General features: G+C 37.4%; 2 protein-coding genes across 2 annotated transcripts; one reads left to right on the top strand and one right to left on the bottom strand.

The window, feature by feature from the left end:
• The first annotated feature begins 1,125 nt into the window (after positions 1-1,125).
• Positions 1,126-10,129, top strand: LOC148300320 (post-GPI attachment to proteins factor 6-like). Its single transcript, XM_088274940.1, has 4 exons — positions 1,126-1,480; positions 3,024-3,272; positions 7,129-8,166; positions 9,159-10,129. Exons 1-4 carry the CDS (start codon positions 1,126-1,128, stop codon positions 9,932-9,934), a joined length of 2,418 nt encoding a protein of 805 aa, XP_088131066.1. The 3' UTR covers positions 9,935-10,129.
• Positions 10,130-12,233: 2,104 nt separating this feature from the next.
• LOC148300319 (endocuticle structural glycoprotein SgAbd-2-like) lies at positions 12,234-19,309 on the bottom strand. The gene is made up of 3 exons (XM_088274944.1): positions 19,277-19,309; positions 14,007-14,133; positions 12,234-12,597 (listed from the first exon to the last, which is right to left on the bottom strand). The coding sequence occupies exons 1-3, from the start codon at positions 19,286-19,288 to the stop codon at positions 12,284-12,286; spliced, it is 453 nt and encodes a 150-aa protein (XP_088131070.1). The 5' UTR covers positions 19,289-19,309; the 3' UTR covers positions 12,234-12,283.
• Positions 19,310-19,941: the final 632 nt, after the last annotated feature.

The raw sequence follows: 19,941 nt of genomic DNA, 5'->3' as shown, positions 1-19,941 counted from the left end.
TTACAATGATTAAAGAAAACACTTGTTTTTTACCAGTTGAGTTTTATTATAGACTACATGTTTCAGAAGTTAAACTTCCATCATTCAGGTCTGTATAGTAACTAAAATATAAAATATAAAATTGAAATTAAAATTAAAATTATTACACCTTGTTCCATATAAAGGACAAATTATGAATTATCTTGAAAATTTAGAAATCCAAAAAAACCTAAATTCTAATAATAATTTATTAAATAACATATTGTTTCAAAATTCTTCACCTTTGCTTTCCATTTTTCCTTAGTTTTCAAACTCCGCCCCTTGACTAACCCCCTCCCCCTAACTTTCCCCTCTCCTTATTTATAGAACAATTTCATATTTTATATTTTAGTTATTATACAGACCTGAATGATGGAAGTTTAAGTTCTGAAACATGTAGTCTATAATAAAACTCAAGTGGTAAAAAACAAGTGTTTTCTTTAATCATTGTAACATGTCTTACCACAAAGTTAATGCCGAAACAATAAATAAAGTAACTTGAAGTTGTTTAATTTTTTTTAAAGATTATTGTTGGTTTTTGGAATCTGTTATTATTTTATGTACAAATATATGTACTTGTTATGTAAGTATTTTTGATTTAAATGAAATAAAAAGATAAAATGCATTTTGAATGATAAACCATGTTACATATTTTAAAAAATTGGAACCGGTCCCATTGAATTTGTATGAATAATTGATTCCTTATAAGGCTTTTCGCTTTGCGGCCAAGTTTAGTGGAACGTATCTAGGCCGTAAAGCGAGGTATACTCAAAGCCACAAATGAATTTTTTACATCTTACCCCGTAAAAAAAGAGTTCTTAAAACATACGAGCTGAATTTTCAACTCTGGCAACACTGGCGTATCTATTTTTTTTTTGACAGTTGCGTTCAAATATCCGGCGGGAATTCTTCGGATATCGCGGTATTGAAATATGAAATGACGCGTTACATTTTCTTATCTTTTTTATCTTTCGCGATACAAACGAAGATAAATATGTAGACAAAACATATCTAACATGCTTTATCTATCAATTAATTATCAGATGAGTCAACAGAATGCGAAAATCAGCCAGAAATTGATTCAGTTTTGCGTTTTTCTGCGTCGAAATGGCTGTCAAGCTAGGTTGGTTTATACTAGTGCTGATTTTAGTGCTGAAAATCGAATTTATCAAAGCAAAATTTGATAATTTGTATCTGTTCGATCTCTTGCAAAGCGAGGAGACGCTGGTAGCGAGGGAATTGGACCGGAGAATTCCGGATGATTTGGTCGGGAATTTCAGTTGGATTCCGCAGATTTCCAGGAAATTTGAAGAGTTTTATATTGTGAACCGTATTCCTGTTACGTATGTGTACAAATTTAGGCTGAATTCGGATTTTTCTCTTCTTTACTACCCGGTTTCGCAAGATGTTGAGGAAGTTATCATATCATTTGTGGCGCGCGAGCAGAAACTCAACTCTGCAGGTAACAATTTCATATCTATTACGTTATCTTTAAATAAAAATTTATATTTGTTCGCATTTTTTTTATCTTTTTAAATTATTCACCGAAATTTTTACCTAATTTTATATTTATATTATTTTTTGACATCTCATCAAAGATGAAGAAGAATATGGAAGTCTGGGCATTTACGGGGCTGACGACCGTCATCGGCTGGTTTAAGTGATCACTTTACACACGTGTAACATTCACCAATTCTACCCATTATTGACAACCACACTACTCAAATTCTTGGAAGTTCTATATATATATATATATGAACCAATTTAGAAACCTTGTTCTTGAATCACTAGAATTTCACTAGAGACATCTATTGGTGAGATGCCCAGACTTCCATATTCTTCTTCATCTTTGATGAGATGTCAAAAAATAATATGAAAATAACTCCTGTAATTGGAGATAATCCAGATTTTGTGAACAAGTATTTGGACACACTCAAAATGTTGTAATTTTATATTGCTATACACGATTGTTTATATCGCTTACTCCTTTCAAGAAAGTCATAAATAAAAAAAACTTGATTTTTCAGGAGATCGTTTTTAAAGTTTAAAAATATAACACAATGTATTAAAAATAAATATCAAGCCACTTATTGAACTTTTTACTGCGCAACAGATCTTTTTAGGTAAAACCTGAAGGTTTTTTCTGCATTAGAAAACTATTTAGTATATTTTAAAAAATAATTAAACAATACCTTTTCTTCGAAATGCAAAAACAACATCTTCTGTCCTGTAGCGGGTAAATATTAAGTTAAAAATATGCCGCTTTTGCTGGGATATAGTACATTTTCTGGGCATTCCGAAAACATGCATAACTGAAAATTGACGATTTTTTATTTATGACGATTGAGTTCTTGAAAGGAGTGAGCAATATGTACGTTTTGAAGCTTTTTGATGAGTGATACTCTATAAGGGTCCCCCTTGAATTTATTCCTCAGATATCAGCCATAATCCTTCCACGTAGAAGCTTTCAATACCCTATAAGAATCCCCCTTCTACGGTTGACCTGATGATGGAATGGTTTTTCCGAAATTGCCAGTCATAAAGTACTTTTTTAAGTGGTATTACACCAGCGAACGATGAACGATAAGGAAAGTGTTATATTACCATACCACAATTATTTTTTAACATCTCATCAAAGACGAAGAAGAATATGGAAGTCCGGGCATTTACGGGGCTGACGACCGTCATTGGCTGGTTTATGTGATCACTTTACACACGTATAACATTCACCAATTCTACCCATTATTGACAACCACACTACTCAAATTCTTGGAAGTTCTACATATATGAACCAATTTAGACACCTTGTTCTTGAATCACTAGAACTTCACTAGAGACATCTATTGATGAGATGTTAAAAAATAATATGAAAATAACTCCTGTAATTTGAGATAATTCAAATTTTGTGAACAAGTATTTGGACACACTCAAAATACCATTTGCACCATACCACAAAGCCAACGATGCTTTTAATAAATAAAATACATTTTTTTAAATATTTTTAGGTGGCGATTGTCTTCCACAGCAGTTGGAGGTACATTTAAAGCAGGGGTCGTATCCCGTGCTAAACCCTACCAACGTGTCTCTGCCTCTAGATTTCATCGGCGATGATGGCAGAGGCACTTCTGCCTCGGTGATGATGTACTCCGACGGCGCAGTCGCTTCGGTCAGACTGCGGCCTCCCGCAGGGGACCTTTTTGGGTCCGCTTACATCTCTTGGACTGACCCTAAAGATGACAGCATCGACCAAGACGGTACTAGCAACAGTTGTTTTAATTGAAAATAAATAATATTTTTCTCCTTCATACCCTAATCAGGACTCAATTGTGCATAGGGCACTGCAATGAAATGCTTTAGTGTTCCCTCGATTGTATATAACGTGAAGGTAAGATAACCACTTCGGTCAGACCGCAGGGGACCTTTTTGGGTCCGCTTACATCACTTGGACCGACCTTAAAGATGACAGCATCGACCAAGACGGTACTAGCAACAGCATGTTTCAATTGAAAAAAATCATATTTGTCTCCTTCATACCCTAATCAGGACTCAATGGTGCATAGGGCACTGCAATGAAATGCTTTGGTGTTCCCTCGATTGTATATAACGTGAAGGTAAGATAACCACTTCGGTCAGACCGCAGGGGACCTTTTTGGGTCCACTTATATCACGTGGACAGACCCTAAAGATGACAGCACCGACCAAGACGGTACTAGCAACAGCATATTTTAATTGAAAAAAATCATATTTTTCTCAAACTTTATAAAATAAAACAACTTTGTTTTAACCACTTTATCCAACCGGTTTCGACAAGAACCTTGTCGTCATCACAGTTTATGTACCTTATTCTAAAACATTGAAATACCGTAAAGTGGGTATACTTTGCACCATGGGTGATACTTTGCACCACCTTCTGTAAAGAAATTGTAGAGCTGGTCATCTCTGATACATGTCATTTTTCATTTTACTTTCTATTGTTTCTGATAGATGGCACTTCAATCTACTTTTTAGTTTACGAAAGTAACAGTCGGTCGCTATTGCTTCAATGCGTTTTTCCTGTCCGAACGTAAAGAAAGTTTTCTGTCTGAAAATTGTGTCCGAAAAAATCGAGTGGAATCAGTATACTGAAACTAGTTACAACAAGCGAGTGGTCTCTAAATCGTAGGTAGATAGGCCCTGCTTTTCTCAAATGCTGTATTTTTTAGTTACATTGTCAAGTTTTTGTAAAAATAATATTTTTTTAAGAACTGACTTGTATTGACCACATTTGGGGTAACATTGCACCAAGTGCAAAGTATCCACAAAAGGCCATAGTTAATTAATTTGATGAAAAGTCTTAAAACGGCTAATACAACTTGACATGTTTGCTAAATATCTATAGGTTTTGTGTACTTACTTAATTCCTGATGGTATATTTTTTTCAAAAATGTCAAGAACACACAAACAGCGGCCTTATGCCAGACGATACTGCAATTTTACACCGAAGAGAGTGGAGCAGTGTTTGGAGGCCATTCGAAATAGTACAATCAGTCAAAGAAAGGCTGAAGAAAATTCCCAGAAGGACGATTAACTATAAGCTCAAAGGTCAGCACACAAAACCTGTGGGAAAACCTCCGATATGTGACAAGGGCGAAGAGCAATCCTTCGTAAACTGCATAGTAGACATGAGTGAGTACGGTTTCCCAGTGAGTGTTTTTAACATTCGCTACATTCTAATAGCCTATTTGGATAGATTTGGCAGAAGAGTACGAATATTAAAGAACAACGTACCAGGCTCTGAATGGATAAGATCATTTTTGCAAAGACATAAAACCTTGACTGTTGCTAAAACTAGTCAGTTGCTTAATCGGTTGCCATTAAAAGCATATGACGATGACGTGCGCTAGAGTTTTCAACAGTTTTTGGAAGAAAACAGATTCAACCCAAAGAATTCAGTCTTAAAACGCAGGAAAACGATACCGATGGAACCAGGTAAGAGCATTGCTCACGATCCAAATGTCGAAATGAACGTTGACGAGACACAAATGCTACCTGAACCAACTACATCAATGATCCCACCTTCCGCATCGAAACTTCCAGCATATCTAGCATTAACTGATTATAGTTACCAAGGAAGCTTTGAGGAAGAGGGAGAAGAACAAAAACGATGACTGAAACCAGTTATCGTATTTGTTCTTCCGTTTCATTAGGACCAGTAAAAAAGAAGGTGGGAGAATATGTCGTATTTCATTATGAAGGAGAAAAATTTCCGGGACAGATTTTGGAAATAAAGAAAGACAGAGCTGTTAAATCCATGCAGGAGAGTCTCAAATCGTGGAAGTGGCCGATGAAGGATGACTTTCTTCAATATTCTTGGAAGGGTGTAGCGGGTTCCATAAAAGAACCGAAAATGCAATCCAAAAGAGGTTTCTTTACCGTCCCGGAACTTGACCATATTTAGACCTAATTTAATTTTAATTCCTATTACCTATGTAGTACGATATGTTTTAATATCCACTTTTTATTTTATATCATTTTAAACCTTCAGTATTGAAAAAAAAAACATTTTTGTTAGATTTTTCAATATTTTTTTAAAAAAAATTCTATCAAGTGTCTTATTTTTCCATAATTATACAATATTATAATCTGCATTTAGTGAACTGTGAGCCAAAACCCTTCATAAGGTGCAACAAAACTTGTAGGATAGCCTTAACTTTGCATCAATTTGGATTCTAGTACGAAAAGTGTAGAGAAAATATCATGGTGCAAAGTTGTACTTTACCCCGGGATACTTTGCACCAAAATATAAATATTAAAAAAAAATATAGGCAAAATAGATAAAAATTTAAAAACATATCAGACATGTTACAGGTATATGTGTTATTACATTGCAATAGTTGAAACCTCAGAAAAAGTAAAAAACCTGATCTGAATAGACAATTTTTTGAAAAAATGCAATATTTTGGTGCAATGTATACCCACTTTACGTACTCATAGTTAAATAATAAAAAAAATAAACCCTAAAGATGACAGCATCGACCAAGACGGTACTAGCAACAGCATGTTTTTATTGAAAATAAATCATATTTTTCTCCTTCGTACCCTTATCAGGACTCAATGGTGCATAGGGCACTGCAATGAAATGCCTCAGAGTTCTCTTGATTGTATAAATAAAAAAGATTCTTTTGAGACACTTGTGATATGTATTGATATATCATTTTTCTTCTTCTTCCTGGTTTCATCCAAACTAATCGTCTTTGTTGAGTGTTGAGGTCAGCTCTCCTCGTCCTCAGGCTGTAGGTCCTTCCATCATATACAACGTCACCTAGGCCATGCCTTGGAATCATGTTATCTTTCTGTCTTCTTCTTCCTAGCTCCATCCCAACTTATCGTCTTTGTAAACTGTTGGAGTCAGCTCTCCTCATCCTCAGGCTGTAGGTCCTTCTATCATGGATAACGTCACCTAGGCCATGCCTTGGAATCATGTTATATTTCTGTCTTTTTCTTCCTAGCTCCATCCCAACTTATCGTCTTTGTAAACTGTTGGAGTCAGCTCTCCTCATCCTCAGGCTGTAGGTCCTTCTATCATGGATAACGTCACCTAGGCCATGCCTTGGAATCATGTTATATTTCTGTCGTCTTCTTCCTAGCTCCATCCCAACTTATCGTCTTTGTAAACTGTTGGAGTCAGCTCTACTCATCCTCAGGCTGTAGGTCCTTCTATCATGGATAACGTCACCTAGGCCATGCCTTGGAATCATGTTATCTCTGCAGCATCCATGAATTCTTTGGTCTTCCTCTAGATGTCTTTCTATGGTAATTTCTTGGTTCGCAATATGACCAGGTTCTCTTTGTCCTATGTGCCCATACCACCTCCGATTGCCTTTCCCCTACCTTATTATTGATGCCTGTTACAGCCAGGCTTCCACGAATGCGTCAACTCTTTATTTTGTCTCTAAGGGACACTCCGGCTGAGCACCCGAGCACTCGCATTTCAGCAGTTTCTAGTTGCCTAGAGTAGGTTCTGTACATCATCCAGCATTCGGAGCCATAGAGGAGTGCGGGTCTGACAATTGTTTGGTAAATTGTAGGGTCAAAAAAATTCTGTGTCTGATTTTTTTTGTTTTATTACAGGTTTGACTTCTAAGTGCATCACAGTCTTATACTCCGACATGCAAGCGAAAAAGGTCGCAACTAAAACCGTCAACTGCGATAGTATGGTTGACATTAGCATCCACGATGATGCAAGCGGGAGAGATATACGCAAATGCCTCATCGACTCTGACTTTACCGACTATTCGATAAAACTATCAGTCAATTCTCAGTATACGGCTTCAAAGTATGCAGTATTTCGGATCCAAGGAAATAAAGTTCCAACCAGCGTCTCCAATTTGGTCGACTGTTCTGTGATCATATCCGATTCAGTTTCAGTTGAATTGGAGATCACTCTCAACCCGTTCGCCAAAAGTTGGCACTACATCGAAACAACGCACGGATCGTCTAAAGAATTCGAAGAAATGGCTTCGAAATTACAGCCGTGCAATCTGCGAACTGGTTCAGAGCTAATTTCAAAAGAACCTATCTACAGTGACGTCATCGAACTGATCAGGCACAAAAGAGCGGGTTATTTCGGCATACGGTACAGTCTGCCAACAACTCTTGACGACAACGCAAACGATGTTGTAATTTTAGATTCGAATACTGTAAAAACGATGAAATTCGACGTTTTTCCTTTTGTCGATACCGGAGGAACTGTTACTTTAAAAGCTAAAATTAATATGGTTGATTTAGAAGCGAATTCAACGTCTAAGGTTGTCGTGTGTGTATCGCAAGGCAGGCTCCTAAACCCCCTTATAAACGAGTCGTGCGAGTTTAATGATCAGATTATTCCATCGCCGATCACTTTGTATTCGAACGCTACAGACCAGAAGAAGATTCAAGTGGCTTATCCAGAAACAGGGACGTGGTACGTCAGTGTTGCCCTGTTTTGCGATGAGGATGTGAGTTCTATGTCAAGTTTCGTGGACGCCATATTCTGCAACGCGAGCGTGGAGTTTGCCATATCTTCATCCAGTTGTATAGAAGGCGGTTGCGGTCCATACGGCGCTTGCAGTGTATACGCCTTCAGCGGGATGCTGGTGTCTACCTGTACGTGTTTCGGGGGATATTTAGGTGAGTCAGAGACATTACACCTCATTATTTTTTGACATCTCATCAAAGATGAAGAAGAAAATGGAAAAGAAAATTGGGCACTGCATCATATTACTTATAACCCTATTCGCACCCAATGGTGCATAGGGCACTGCATCGAATTGACGCAGTGTTTTCTTGATCATTACATGAAGGCAAGGTGATCACTCTTGCGCTTCAGTCCAGGGTAATATTAAATAAATATTACAGTGTAAAATCACTAATATTTATTTTCACCCCTCCCTGGGAATCGAACCCGGGACCTCCAGCACGGTAGCTAAACACGCTGACCAATACACCACGGAGGCGGCATCATATTAACGCAGTGTTGTCTCGATCGTTAACACATGAAAGAAGGGTGATCAGCCCTCCGTTTCAGGGACCAGTCCAGGGTAATATTGAATAAATACTAGAGTGAAAAAAGTGTTTTTGCCTAGAATTTTCACTCATGTATTACATGAAATTATAGTAACTTAAATATAAAGAGTAAATCCACTCACGAGTTGGCATAGGCTATAAAGCTTGAGTAGGGTCATGATAAGCGGTGTTGCATAAGCTAGATTTCAATTCAAAAAAATAATCACTCTTATTATTTTTTGACATCTCATTTTTTGACAAGAAAATGGAAGTCTGGGCATTTACGGGGCTGACGACCGTCATAGGCTGGTTTAAGCCCACTTTACACACGTGTAACATTCACCAATTCTACCCACATTGACAACCACACTACCCAAATTTTTGGAAGTTCTACATATGAACTAATTTAGAAACCTTGTTATTGAATCACTAGAGACATCTATTGGTGAGATGTAAAGAAGCTTTTTTTTAAAGCAGAAACTCTTTTATTAGTATGTGAGGTCCGAATCCTGGATTATAATCACACACATGAGAAACGCCAGAAAATGTCATTTTCATGTAAAGATTTGTGGACATCCAAAATTTGTCTTGTATGTTTTAAGTATTATTTTCTTCAGGTTTTGATTGTTCGTCTGACGCGAACGCACCGCCTCCAAGCGAGACCCTGACGGCCATCCTGCTGCTGACGCTCAGCAACATCCTCTTCATACCTTCAGTATACTTTGCGATCCGACGGAGGTATTACACCGAGGCCTTGGTGTACGCCTTCACGATGTTCTTTTCCACATTCTACCACGCTTGCGACGCCAGCGACAAGATCCACTACGGCCTCTGCATAGTCCGCATGGGAGTCCTTCAATACTGCGACTTCTTCTGCGGCCTCCTTTCCTTCTGGGTGACCTTGATTGCCATGGCTTCGCTTAACAAGAAAATTGTATCTGTTCTTCACATTTTTGGCGTTGTAATCATAGCCTTCGGCACAGAGCTGAACAAACTATCTATTCTTGTGTTTTTGATACCGATCCTGATCGCTGTGACTATAGTCTTCGCCTCTTGGGGCTTCTACTGCCGACGGACTCGCAAGATCTTTCCGGTCAAGCTGTATTGGCTCGTCTGCCTGCCTTCCGGTTTGGTTTTGGTCACAATTGGCCTGCTGTGCTTTACCATCTTCCAAACAAACTCCAATTATCATATAGTCCATTCTATCTGGCATATGACCATCGCGCTGAGCATCATCTGTCTCCTACCTTCTCAGCAGTACTTTTATCCCAATTTCGGGTATTCGATCGGGTCGTGTTTCGAAAACTATCACAGCGACGAACAGGTCAAAACCATTGGAATCGAAATTGAAAATGACCTGTATTCGTCGACGAATGGACGAACCCAATTTTGACCATTTTCCATAAAAAAAATATAATATTCAAATATACGAAAAGACGTTTTACGTACCTACCGTAGAACGGGGCTACTTGAACTTTGATGTGTTACTTGAGCCCAGTACATAAAAAATATTTAGATCGTGGTATCGATCGAAGTATCGTGACAATAAGTGTCACCTGTCAGGGAAACAATGAATCTTGTCGATACGTTCATTATTGTAGACCAAATACATTTATACCAAATAAATTTCTATTTACTGGTCTCAAGTAACACATCAAAGTTCAAGTAGCCCCATTCTACAAATGTATTAAGGATTTTTGAGTTTGAAGTTTTTTACTGACTTTTTTTGGTGGAACTACATTTTATACAGTAAAATAACAGTAATAAACCGGGGTTCGGATATCGTACAAATTCATATATCCAGGGGTGTTAAACAGGGATGTGTGATGTCTAAATAAATATATTCGGCTAATATAGAAGGAAATAGAGGCAGAGACTCAAAGAAGAAATATTTTCTTGGACTTGCGGGGATATGTAACTATCGTTCTAGTCATGTTATGTCATGTTTTTATAAGGGAATGTTTTTTTTACAAATAAATATGTTTTGTACCATTTTTTTATGTGTTTCATTTAAAAATTATATAAATTTATCTTACTGTTTGACATCTCAAAATGTTGTAAATCAATTTAAAATCATGACTGGTACTAATGGCGAGCCCTGAGGAGCACCGCTAGAGGCAGCCGTATGTATTGGAGATATGCCAAATGGGTAAGTGTTTTATTTTTTGTATCTTTTTAAGTGATTAATGAGGACTATTCAGCAATGCTAAAAGCATTAATACAGTGTCTCAATCATTCGGAAACCATCTAACCTCAATTCGGTCAATAAACAACGCAGGATTGTCTTGAAATCATAACTGGTACTATTGGCGAGCCTTGAGGGACACCATTAGAAACGAACTTATGTACCATATACGCGTATTAGAGATAAGTATATCAAAATGATAATTGGTACCTTTTCTGTTCATGTTTAAGTCATTTAAAAGGAGTATTCAGCAATGATTAGGGCAAAGGTCAAGTTGATACAGTGTATTGATCATTAGAAAACCATCTAACCTCAATTCGGTCAATAAACGACGCAGGATTGTCTTCAAACCATGAGTGGTACTATTGGCGAGCCTTGAGGGACACCATTAGAAATGAATTTATGTACCATATACGTATATTATAAAGATGTTTTGGTAGACCCTGTGTGTGTGTGATTGACGGGATGCTAGAGCAGGATATTTAAAAGAAATGCGTACTTACAGTTTGTTTATTGAAATAAATTTCTTACACGATTTGATATTAACTTATTATTATTTATCTAATTGATTATTGAACTTTGAATGAAATATGAAGCTAAAATATACGTTCTTTAACAATCAAGCGATGGCAGGCGATTCTCGCTCCCGCGCCTCGGTGGGCCGCTTTTGTTGAATCCGCTCAGTGTTGTCAACCTGACAATAGCAGTATAATTCAGTGTTGTCAACCTGACAACACCAAATGGCGTGGCCGGACGGCTACAAGGTATTTAAAATTGATAAGTGATACTCTTTATGTTCATGTTTAAGTCATTTAAAGGACTATTTACCAATGATTAGGACATAGGTCAAGTTGATCATTCGGAAACCATCTAACCTCAATTCGGTCAATAAACGACGCAGGATTGTCTTCAAATCATGAGTGGTACTATTGGCGAGCCTTGAGGGACACCGAAACGAACTTATGTTCCATATACGTATATTAAAAATAAGTATATCAAAATGATAATTGATACTTTTTCTGTTCATGTTAAGGTCATTTATGAGGACTATTTAGCAATGCTGAGGGCATTAACAGTGTCTCAATCATTCGGAAACAATCTAACCTAAATATTTTCTTATTTTGTTTTTACCTTATGTTTTTTTTTGTCTCATTTGCTATATTTTTTCATTATTTATATTTTCTCATTTGTTTATTTTAAATATACTTCTTACTTTATGTTTTTCTCATTTATTTACTTTAAATATGCTTCTTTTGCCTATTTATTATACCTGTTTATTGTTTTTATATTTTGCATGTATAAGCATTAGTTTTGGATATTAAAAAAAATATTTTTTGTAACTTTATTATTTGTGTTCCAGTCTTGTTAACCTTAATCCCATGTCCCAAAATGAAAATTAGAAATTACTCATCGGGAATATTATATGTTAATATGACTTATGTATGTAATATGTTTTGAAATAAATAAATAATAAAAAAATTCAATTCGGTCAATAAAGAACGCTGGATTGTTTTAAAGCTTATTTAATAGTGTCTTTAGTATATTGTGTGCAAGCCATCACAGTGGAAGCTCGTCTGGGTAGCTGGCGTCGGCGGCCGCCTCGCTGGGGTCGTCGTAGTTGGAGTCCGCCGGGTCGGGCTTCTTGGTGGCCAGCACGGCGAGCAGCTTCTGGATCTCTATGGGCACCGGCGGCGGAGTGGGGATGTGGTCTCCCACCGGGCGGAAGCCGTTCTCGTCGGCCGTGTAGCTCAGCCGGATGACCTTGCCCTCGGGGCTGACGTACTGCACCTGGCCTTCCTGCAGCTGGGTCTCGTACCCGGGCTGCCCGGCGTTCTTGATGATGCCCTGTTCCTCCTGGAATATGCCGTTGCCTAGAAGAAACATTAAAAAAGTATATTAAGTACACAAGTACTTATCGCGCTGCTCCTCCACGCAGGGAGGCAGAAATAATAGAATACCGCGCTGCCTCTGCAAACATTCTTCGACTCTACCATATTCATACATACATTCCTGACCTGCCCGATTATATATATGTATATATACATATATATATATATATATATATATATGTATATATATATATATATATATATATATATATATATAAAATACAAGTTAGTACATTAGTTGGCAAGAAGCAATACCTTTCAATTAAACAAAACAGACTTGTCGGATATGTTAGTGTTTCCTTTTTTAATCAATGGGCAGATTATACTTGCCAGAGAAAGAGAGATAATAAGGTAAGAAAAGGAGGGGAGTGTTAAATGACCCAATAAAGAATAAAATATATTTGAAGTTTAGGGTTATTTATATATATATATATATATATATATATATATATATATATATATATATATATATATATATATATATATATATATTTTTTTTTTTTAAACCCTTATCCGCACCAAATGGTGCATAGGGCACTGCTTCATATAAACGCAGTGTTATCTTGATCGTATACACATGAAGGAAAGGTGATCAGCCCTCCGCTTCAGGTACCAGTCCAGGGTAATGTTAAATAAATATTACAGTGAAAAAATCACTTTTATTTATTTTACCCCCCCTGGGAATCGAACCCAGGACCTCCAGAACGGTAGCCGAGCGTGCTGACCATTACACTACGGAGGCGGACTATATATATATATATATATATATATATATATATATATATATATATATATATATATATATATATGTATATATATATATATATATATATATATATATATATATATATATATATATATATATATATATATATATATCTATATATATATATATGTATATATATATATATATATATATATATATATATATATATATATATATATATATATATATATATATATATATATATATATACATATATATATATATATATATATATATATATAGATAAATATATATATATATATATATATATATATATATATATATATATATATATATATATATATATATATATATATATATATATATATATATATATATATATATATATATATATATATATTCTTGGTCTTCTATAGGCACTAGGACGCAGAGAACTTATTATAAACTAAGCGATCGCCATAGATCTTCCTCGAAAGACATCTAGAGGAAGACCAAAGCATTCATGGATGCTGCAGGAAGATAACATGATGCCAAGGCATGGCCTAGGTGACGTTGTATAGGACAGAAGGACCTACAGCCTGAGGACGAGGAGAGCTGACCGCAGCAGTCTGCAAAGACGAAGTTAGGATGGAGCAAGGAAGAAGGGAAAATGAAGTGTACAAACCTGTTTGATAGAGATATCGATAATTCTTGTCTTTCTCAATTCCGACAACTTTTTGCTCTGTTTTCAGTATGGGGATCATCCCTCCTTCCACCACCGACAAAGTCAGCAACGCAGCGGTGAACAGTATCTGTAAAAACACAATAAATCAATGTTCAATTGGCCTGGAGCAATGAAATCTGTCCCGCCGCAAGCCCAGACCTGGTACAGAAGCATCTAGGCTTCCTGACAGACCTTCTCTATAATAATAAGCGAGGTACATTGAGAGCTGTCCCACCGCATTCCCAGACCTGATACAGAAGCATCTAGGCTTCCTGACAGACCTTCTCTATAATAATAAGCGAGGTACATTGAGAGCTGTCCCACCGCATTCCCAGACCTGATACAGAAGCATCTAGGCTTCCTGACAGACCTTCTCTATAATAATAAGCGAGGTACATTGAGAGCTGTCCCACCGCATTCCCAGACCTGATACAGAAGCATCTAGGCTTCCTGACAGACCTTCTCTATAATAATAAGCGAGGTACATTGAGAGCTGTCCCACCGCATTCCCAGACCTGATACAGAAGCATCTAGGCTTCCTGACAGACCTTCTCTATAATAATAAGCGAGGTACATTGAGAGCTGTCCCACCGCATTCCCAGACCTGATACAGAGCATCTAAGCTTCCTGACAGATCTGCTCTTGCTAAGCAATTTATTTTTTAATTAAGTTGCGAAATTTTTTGAAAATGTGAAACAATATAAAAGTGTATCCCGATTTTACTGTGAATTTACATTTAAAAGCTTTCAATATCCCTGTCACTGCCAATCTAAATAAATACAAGATTGTAAGTCCATAACCAAATTTTCTAGAAGTACCCCGGTGTAGGCAGTGAAAGGGATTAGTGTTTAGTTCAATTAGTCAGCTAGATCCGATTCCGACTCGACGTTGGCCGGTACACAGACGCCCACAACCCCGATAAGCACAGCAGACAGACACGGAACACGAAAATTGAAACGCTTTGATTTGATGAGGCATTTCTATCCATCGTTGCGCGGTATGATGGATAATCCTGAAACTATCCGGAGCATCGGTCTGTATGTTCCCGATAGTTAGCTAAGGACAGCGTGGGCATAGATAGTTTCCCATTCCTATATACAGGAGCAACCTGCCGATGGTTATGCCTGTAGGAAGATATGCTGAACAATACCTGTTCCATGTGCCTGAGGGGGTATTCCCATACGGGATTCTTCTACATCTATAACAAGAGTCTTCTTGCTTACTTTATAATTTTTATTTTAATGTACCTATACGCTTTAAATTTTAATTTTTAATGTATATATATATATATATATATATATATATATATATATATATATATATATATATATATATATATATATATACATATATATATTTATATATATTATCATTATTTCACCCTTTGACTGCCAAAAGCCGATATTTCGCTCACTCCTTTCAACAACGTCATAAATCAAAACACTTGATTTTTCAGGATATCGTTTTTAAAGTTTAATAATAATAAAAACCCTTATCCGCACTCAATGGTGCATAGGACACTGCGTCATATAAACGCAGTGTTATCTTGATCGTTTACACATGAAGGAAAGGTGATCAGCCCTCCGCTTCAGGTACCAGTCCAGGGTAGTATTAAATAAATATGACAGTGAAAAAATCACTTATATTTATTTTACCCCCCTTGGGAATTGAACCCGGGACCTCCAGAACGGTAGCCGAGCGCGCTGACCATTACACTACGGAGGCGGACAAAGTTACAGTTTAAAAATATAATAAAATTTATTAAAAATAAATATCAAGCTATCATATTCAACTTTTTACTGTGCAACAGATCTTTTTAGGTAAAACCTGAATCTTTTTTCTCCGTTTGTAAAATATTTAGTATACATATTTAAAAAAATAATTAAACAATACATTTTCTTCAAAATGCAAAAACATCACTTTCTGCCCTGTAGCGGGTAAATACCAAGTTAAAAATATGCCGCTTTTGCTGGGATATAGTATAGTATTTTCTGGGCATTCCGACAACTGATAATTGACGATTTTCGATATATGACGTTGTTGAAAGGAGTGAACTATGTGTTCACCGGCAGTATGTTTTACTTTTTAGACAGTCATCTATCAGTGACCTATGCTAATTTTGTCACACTTCCAGCACTCCGCAAACATCTGTTGACCTTTTAGCTATGATCAGGCTATGACCCAACTATAAGTGCTAAGAGTTGGATTCGAAACGAGTTTTAGCTCTAGGAGTGAGTACGTAACATTTCAGAGAAATCTCGCTTTCCGATGTGATAATTTAGAATCTGTTTGGAAACGACATCCCATCGACCTTGGCATACTGAAAATCACAAATAGGCCCCCTATGGCGTCACCTATAGAGATGTGCCTTTATCTGTTACCTAAATGAAATTGAATTCTTTTTATTTTATTAATTAATTTATTTTAACTTCATGTACATAAAAAATACGTACATAATCGGGCTTCTAGCTTGGAAGCAATATCTTTCGACTAACCAAAAACAGACAAGTGATATTGATCAAAACGTTTGATACCATATATAGCTGTTTGCAATCAGATAGTAGATAGTACTTGAACATTAAAAAAAAATACAAATTGATGATAATAAGGAAGGCAAAGGAAGAAGGGAGTTTAGGGAAGGATGTAGAGGGAGGAGGTTTGATGGACAGTTAGGATTCTAATGACAGATAGTAATGTCTCGGATGTTCCTTGAAAGTTGTTAGAGAAGGTGCATTTGTTTACGCGGAGAGGTAATTCATTCCATAGTCTGGCCGCTTGGACAGAGAAGGAGTTACTGAAGAATGATGTGTTATGGCGAGGAATGGAAAGTGTCCTTTCTTGGGAAGAACCAAGTGATAGACCATGATCTGAGAGGTATATAAAGTTTTCAGTGAGATATTCTTCTTCTAAGTTCTGTTTTTAAGAGGGATTTTCCTCCTGCGATTGTCAATCCATCCCTTTAGTTGTCTACCTTGGGGCTGGACGTGCATTGTAACGTAGGGGGAGTCTGTCGGTGACAAACTAACTAAGATAGAATAGAGCGCCACACCAGTCGGTCTAATGTATGAAGTGAAGCATGGAGTTCGCAGAAAGATGAAAGTAGACTGGATGCAGTCGGGATGCCATCTCTCAGTGCGGCAAGACCATGTATGGTAGATGTTCCAATGGTGATATAAGGAAAGGGTGCAAGGCTGAGATGAGCACTATCCAGCAAACTAAGGAAGGCGGCTTGGGATGGTTTGGGAAGGATGAGAGTAGACTGGATGCAGTCGGGATGCCATCTCTCAGTGCGGCAAGACCATGTATGGTAGATGTTCCAATGGTAATATAAGGAAAGGGTGCAAGGCTGAGATGAGCACTATCCAGCAAACTAAGGAAGGCGGCTTGGGATGGTTTGGGAAGGTTGAGAGTAGACTGGATGCAGTCGGGATGCCATCTCTCAGTGCGGCAAGACCATGTATGGTAGATGTTCCAATGGTGATATAAGGAAAGGGTGCAAGGCTGAGATGAGCACTATCCAGCAAACTAAGGAAGGCGGCTTGGGATGGTTTGGGAAGGATGAGAGTAGACTGGATGCAGTCGGGATGCCATCTCTCAGTGGGGTAAGACCATGTATGGTAGATGTTCCAATGGTGATATAAGGAAAGGGTGCAAGGCTGAGATGAGCACTATCCAGCAAACTAAGGAAGGCGGCTCGGGATGGTTTGGGAAGGATGAGAGTAGACTGGATGCAGTCGGGATGCCATCTCTCAGTGCGGCAAGACCATGTATGGTAGCTGTTCCAATGGTGATACAAGGAAAGGGTGCGATGGTGCATAGGGCACTGCATCATATGAACGCAGTGTTATCTTGATCGTTAACACACGAAGGATAGGTGATCAGCCCTCCACTTCAGGTACCAGTCCAGGGTAATATTAAATAAATATTAAAGTGAAAAAATCACTTATATTTATTAGACCCCACTCTGGGAATTGAACCGGGACCTCCAGAACGGTAGCCAAGCGTGCTGACCATTACACTACGGAGGCGGACAATTTAAATTATTTAAAAAAATAATGAATAATATATTTTCAAATTCCCATATTGTATTGAATATTTAAGTATTACCGAATTTGTGGAAAATCATTGTATGACAGAATTAAAAACGAAGATATAAGAAAGGAATGTAAGGCTGAACGAGGAATAATTGAAAAGATTAGGAAGAGTTCTTTACGGCGGTATGGACATGTGGAGCGAATGGGTAACGAGAGAATGACCAAGAAAATATATGTGGCGAATGTGAGAGGGAAAACAGAACGTGGACGACCGAAAAAGACTTGGCACGATCAGATCAATCAGAACCTAAAATCTGGCGGTGTCAAAAGTCTGCGTAATCGGAGGGCATGTAGGACTAGATGTATGGATGTGAAGGAGGCGAGGAGTGTATGTCAGGACAGAAGAGTGTGGAGTTCCATCCTCTCTGCCTACCCCTGCGGGGAAACGGCGTGATGTTAGCAGTAGTAGTAGTAGAAGTTAGAGTATTTCTTCTTGTACATAATAAGCAAGGTATAAAATAAATGCGATTCATATCTTAAAAAAACGTATGAACTAACTAACTAACTAACTAACCATCACGCCGCTTCCCCGCAGGGGTAGGCAGCGAGAGTCGAGCGCCACACCACTCTGTCCTTGCAAACATTCTTCGCCTCTTCTACATGAATGCATCTCCTCATACATACCCGACGATTATTACGACTCCTGACCCGGCCGCTTTCAAGTATTTGACATACCCGATTGTGCCAAGTTTTCCTCGGTCGTCCTCTGCTTCTTTTTCCAACTACATTCGCTCCATAAATTTGTTTAACCGTTCTTTCTTCACTCATACGCTCCACATGTCCAAACCATCTCAACACACCTTTCTTAATTTTATCGATAATGCTTATCTCAGCCTTGCATTCTTTCCTTATTTCATCATTCGAACATCTATCAAACATCGTTTTGCCACACATTCGTCTGAGGGATCGCATTTCGACTGCATTCAGTCTGCTTTCATCCTTCTTTTGCCAACTCCATGCTTCGCTTCCATACATAAGGGTTGGAACCAGAACTCCATTGTGTACTGTACGTATGTATCTCGTACGTATGTATCTCGCAAATTACCAACAAACAGAACAATACAGAAAAATCGTATTTATACCTGTCCCGACGACAATGTGTGATGTTTAGTAAAAATATGAAAATATTGTACTTACAGATATATACATGATGAAGAGACTTCACAGAGTAAACTCGAGTCCGTCTCGGAGCAAGTTATATAACTTTGGAGCAACTGACATTTAAATTTTCGACATCAAATTAGCAAACATCAGATAGAGAAGTCCCTCCTATAACGCGGCCTTACTTAGCGCGGTCCAGAATGTACGAAAAGTGGCTTATTCGCTCACTCCTTTCAACAACGTCATATATCCACAAAACTTTGATTTTCAGGAGATTGTTTTTAAAGTTTAAAAATATAATAAAATGCATTTAAAATAAATATCAAGTCACTAATTGAATTTTTTACTGTGCAACAGATTTTTTTAGGTAAAACCTGATTTTTTCCTCCATTTGAAAAATATTTAGTATATTTGAAAAAATAATTAAAACATTTTCTTCAAAATGCAAAAACAACACTTTCTGCCCTGTAGCGGGTAAATATTAAGTTAAAAATATGCCGCTTTTGCTGGGATATAATACATTTTCTGGGCATTCCAAAAACATGCACAACTGAAAATTGTCGATTTTTGATATATGACGTTGTTGACAGGAGTGCCTATGACGGTCGTAAGCCCCATTAATGCCCAGACTTCCATATTCCTCTTCATCTTTGATGAGATGTCAAAAAATAATTTCACAGAAATAGTGTGAAATTTAAGTA

Source organism: Brachycentrus maculatus, unplaced genomic scaffold, assembly GCF_059751285.1.
Source record: "Brachycentrus maculatus isolate JH-2025_06_01 unplaced genomic scaffold, ASM5975128v1 h1tg000750l, whole genome shotgun sequence".
Lineage (NCBI taxonomy): Eukaryota > Metazoa > Arthropoda > Insecta > Trichoptera > Brachycentridae > Brachycentrus > Brachycentrus maculatus.
This window is presented reverse-complemented; position numbering and strand designations above follow the sequence as displayed.